Source organism: Penaeus vannamei, chromosome 16 (assembly GCF_042767895.1).
Source record: "Penaeus vannamei isolate JL-2024 chromosome 16, ASM4276789v1, whole genome shotgun sequence".
Classification (NCBI taxonomy): domain Eukaryota; kingdom Metazoa; phylum Arthropoda; class Malacostraca; order Decapoda; family Penaeidae; genus Penaeus; species Penaeus vannamei.
In genome coordinates, this window is record NC_091564.1 from 9,736,261 (window position 1) to 9,741,260 (window position 5,000).

The 5,000-nt window shown below is 30.2% G+C and overlaps 1 protein-coding gene across 1 annotated transcript in view; it reads right to left on the bottom strand.

Annotated features, from left to right (window-relative positions):
* Positions 1-425: 425 nt before the first annotated feature.
* Positions 426-5,000, bottom strand: part of Rrp4 (exosome complex component Rrp4) — a 7,087-nt gene continuing 2,512 nt past the window's right edge. The window contains exons 3-7 of the mRNA XM_027370272.2: positions 3,530-3,657; positions 2,714-2,848; positions 2,314-2,487; positions 1,518-1,649; positions 426-540 (exon numbers count right to left, since the gene is read on the bottom strand). Coding sequence (XP_027226073.1) covers positions 469-540; positions 1,518-1,649; positions 2,314-2,487; positions 2,714-2,848; positions 3,530-3,657 — 641 coding nt within the window. The 3' untranslated portion in view covers positions 426-468. The remainder of the gene's footprint in view (positions 541-1,517; positions 1,650-2,313; positions 2,488-2,713; positions 2,849-3,529; positions 3,658-5,000) is intronic.

The window sequence follows — 5,000 nt, forward strand, 5'->3', positions numbered from 1 at the left end:
AACTATTTTTATGATGTAATGTCAATGACTCTTTCAAAATCATTTGTTTTACTTTTTACTCATCATTAGTGTTTTTAATTATAACAGGACAGAAATTTAGACCCACTTAAAATAGTATAGTTATTAATACTGTGATACACCTGTTAGTCTAAGCATAAACAGTGCCTAATAATTCCATTAGATTTCAATTGCTACACATTTTTCTTTACTTAAAATATTGTATAGCTAAACATCTTAGGTTAAATCTAGAACTTTTTCAAAACTTTTCTTGGGCTGGGTTAGTGTTTGTATATGCTGAAGGTATTGTATAATATGGCTACAAAATCTGAATGTGTATTATTACTACAAAGTTCTAAGTAATGTGCATATAAGTAAGATCATTAGTGGCTATATATCAACTGAAGAAAGGATAATAACATTACAAATAGTCTTCTGATATAATTTTTCCTCAGTAATTACAAAACTAATTTACTCATTCAGCATCTGAACTGTTGCCATTGCAACATCCTGCATAACATCCGGCTTTAGCAAATCCTTTATCTGCAAAAAAGAAATACATAAATGCCTAAATATATGTAAGATACAACTTGTATGATTTGTTGCTCATTTATATATAAATACCTAAATGGAAAATATCATCATTTGCAGTTAGGCCCAAGCAAAAATGCCTTACAATAACCAAAGATGAACACAGACTAAATCTATGCATATAATAACTTCAACACTACTAATGGAATAAATATACAGTGATGATGATTCTCTATTACTACACTTTGTAATGAAATTACATATTTTGAAATATTATATCTATATAAAATTCTTTCTCACATTCAACATTTCGAAATATTCTAAAATCATCTAATTTCAACACAAATCCACTACACAAAGATAAAGCACAATGGATTTCAGACTTGCAAAAGGGATTGACACTGCTTTTCATAAAACATTTTGTCTGTTAAGTCTAAATAAATGCTTACAATTTTATATTATCCACAAAAAAACATTCTTTTTTTGAAAGAATGAAAGAATAAGGGAAAATGAAAAAGAAAGTGTAAGGGTTCCAAGGGAGTTAATTATAAAAATTATACATGTTGCTGAGTTGTGTTATATACTAGGTTGGCCTTTACATCATATAAAGGCTAATTTCTATACATAGTGGAAATGCTGTTCACATGGCATTACTAAACTTGTGCATTTTTGAAAATCTATACATCTGAAATGCACTAATTAATATGTAATTCAGTGGTTCCCAAACTTTTTCCTCTTAATAACCTGTTTCTCATACCTGCCAAGCATTCACAGCAGTGTCCAAGCTTTATTTCTCTACCCCTAATATGATATTCCTATAAATTATGTCTTCATGGCATATCTTGCTACAAGTTTTGATAAATGCCTTACAAATTTGGTTATATATTTCCCCTAGGACTTTGTACCCACACCCTCCCTATCAACCCATTGGTTGAAAAACACTGATCTATTTTCTTATTGAACTTTGCCAGATGTATGGTAGGACTTACCTCATATTCCTGTTCTACAGACATATCAAATGCAGATGTTACACTTGTTGGTGAAATCATGATAGAATGTATTGCTAAGAGCTTGATGCAGTTGCGAAGACGTCCAATTGTTTTACGAATATCAACTGGAACCTGTTTGGAATTTATAAAAAGTTAAATTACTATTCCTATGCATTCAGTACATCAAAAGTGCATCTCACTTTTATATATTATAAATCTATCTTAGCCTACTTCTTGAAAAAACTGCCAATGTTTCCTCTTTTTCATGAAGTTGGTTAAGTAAATCTATATAAATCATAGATTAGAAAAGGGAACTATGTGGTAACATACTTCTATCACTCAAATTATTTATCATTTTACATATTTTATAGAAATATCAGTTCAATCTTTCCTACTAATGCACATATGAATCAGGAGAAATGTCTATCATTCCCTTTAATAAACAAAAGAAATATTTAATATGAATGAAAGATATCCTAAGATAAACACTAATTCACCCAAATTGAAACTGATAGCATTTTTCACATTATGTCATTACAAATTCTGGGTCATGAGATCCCTTATTAAATGAATTCATATAAAAAAATACAATGTGTTTTTGTTTGACTGAAATGCTACATCCCAATATATGTTACTTCTAAAGATCATGATAGGAGAATCCTCTTTCTCAGTGACTCCTTAAATTATGAAACAAATCTGGAGTTTTAAAGCTGAAGATGATTTCTTATATATTGCACAATATGCATACTTTACAATACAAAACTTATTTAAGTATAATTAATCATCTGGATTATACCTCTTCAAAGTTGACAGTGTAAGTTGATGCCTGTTCTTGTGGTACTGTTGGAGTAATATACACATATCCATTGGCTCCAAATACAACTCGAGCACCACAAGGAAGGTCATGCATTCTCTGCTTGTCTTGGACAATAAGTGATGGTGATACAGCTAGGAGCGTTCCTTGTGATAGCTACAGGAAGAAAATAAATCTTAAATCAAATAACCAAACACAAATCATAAAATGTAAGGGAAAGCAAAATGATTGCAGTCACTTAAATGAGATTATAGAAAACTAATTCTCAAAATATCTCCACATATAAATTAGTCTTTAATTCTTCTACTAACAGAGTAAAGCAAAAGCCAGTGTTATATTTATCTATGAATAAAACTAATGATATGAGATCTCATCACAATACCTTTCCATATTTGATGCTACGGGCAGCCAATCTTAACAATCCATCATCACTAATCTTTTGAACTTCAACACAGACAAGGTCTCCTTCCCGCAGTAATCCTCTCATGCCACGTTCATCCTCTAAATTACTACGACGCTAAAAAAAAGAAAAACAATTACATGTACACACAGCTAACATAAGTTGGAAACTTTTCAGTATCTTAAAAACCTAGCTATCTTCTTAATTCTTTTAATCCAATGGAACTAGGTGACAGATATCTTCCCATGAAAGAAAAATTGGTCAACATCTTGCCACGGGCAATTATTGCCAAGTGTCAGGTGATTGTCACTGTGTGCTAAAGCACTTGGAGTGAGATCTGACTTCCAAAATTTAAGAATACAAAAATATAAAAAATAACATGAATAACACAAAGTAACTTATTGTTACTGTTATTTCACAGACCGTAATCTACCTGCAGAGATAATATGGAGTCTGCTAAATGAAAACAGTTTATTATCATCTAGATTTATCATAGCAAATAATAAATATAGACCTCAGAAAATGGCAAAACAGAAAATACCCATCTACACTATTACAAACATGAGGCAAGGAGTCTCAATATCATGTATGGGCAGGAGTCAGTACTCAAAGGAAGCTTAATGCCTGCATTTTCATCAGCATGAGTTCCATGAGACACCCTGATCCAATGGATTAATATATCAAGTTTCAAAGCACATGATTCAGTTACAAATAGTGTTTAAGGCATGAAACCATCTTTCATTAATTTTTAACTAGGCATAATGCACATTAAAAGTAAACTCCAAAGAAATCTCATACTTGCTCTCCTCCTGGTAACTGAATGTTTGACAGTCGAAGCTCAGCATCAAGCCTAGAATTAACATCTACTTTCCATCTGTTGGTCTGGACCTGTGTGATACGTCCAACAATAGTGTCACCAACAGCACCTGCAACCAAATATTAATGAATATTAATGAAAAAAAAAGAATCAAAGAGCTCTTAATAACCTGTTTTAATCATTTTCTAACATCAAAGATGAAATGCATAAATTAAATTGCTGAACTCCTGAATGAACTAAAGAGTAAGAATGAGAAAAACAAACTGTGCAAAGTAATGGCAACAATCGATCATTATGAAGAATATGGCTAAATAAAAAATAAATGTGGCAAAATGTTGTACAAACTACTGTAAACCTTTTGTACATGAATTGAGAAAGAAAGGCAAGAAGCATATTTTCAGACTAATATTTCAGATTCACCTATCAAACCTTAAAAATGTTCTCAATCAATCAATTCTATTACAGACAAATAACCTTTACCAAATCGCATATCAACAATACAGAATAAATCTTTGAAAATATCAACATGACATGTTAAAAAAAGTAAATGAATAAATAACAAACACACAAATTAATTAGCAAAATCAATAAATGATATAAAATATCATTATCTTTATAATGAACTCTAAAACAAGTCACATTTTAATCAGTAATTCTTTATATGAGCTCCCACACTATGGAACGGTATATTCCAAGATTTGTTCCAAAATCTGACTATAAAATTAAAACCAATTTATCAAATTAACATATGATTTTTTTTTATGAAGACAAATATTAATGACAAAGGACCTTATTTTACATCTTTTGAAACATTTTGTATATTACAAATATAATGATTATTAAATTCCCCAACAATCATATCATTTAAAATATAGGCTACAAAGACTAGAAACAAAACAAATGACAAGTACACAAATAAACAGATCGCATAGAAAAAAAAAACTCATGAAAATATTTTCTACAGAAAGACAGACATCTGACAAAAGTTCCTGGACTCATAAAGTCATCGAAACTTTCAAAAAACTAAAAATCAAAATCAACACAAATAAGACCCTGAATATAACCCCAATACCACCATGGCATGATATTTCCCAAAAATTAGTTACAAATTTCATTGACAACTTCTTAAAAGATCTATCCAATGAAATAATTGGGAAACAATTCAAAATGCTAACAAACACAAAATATAAAAACTACAATAAAATATTCACAGATGGATCCAAAATAAATGAACCTCAGTCAACATCAGCTGCAATTTATATTGAACAAAAGAATATCACAACAATCTGGAAACTACCGAGGAATACTCAAATTCTAGTAGTACATTTATATACCATAAATCAAGGCCTGAAATATATAGAAATGAATAAACTAACAAACTCTGTAGTTTTCAAAGATTCACTTTCATATGTAATGATTCTACAAAACAACAAACCCAGCAACTATAAACAA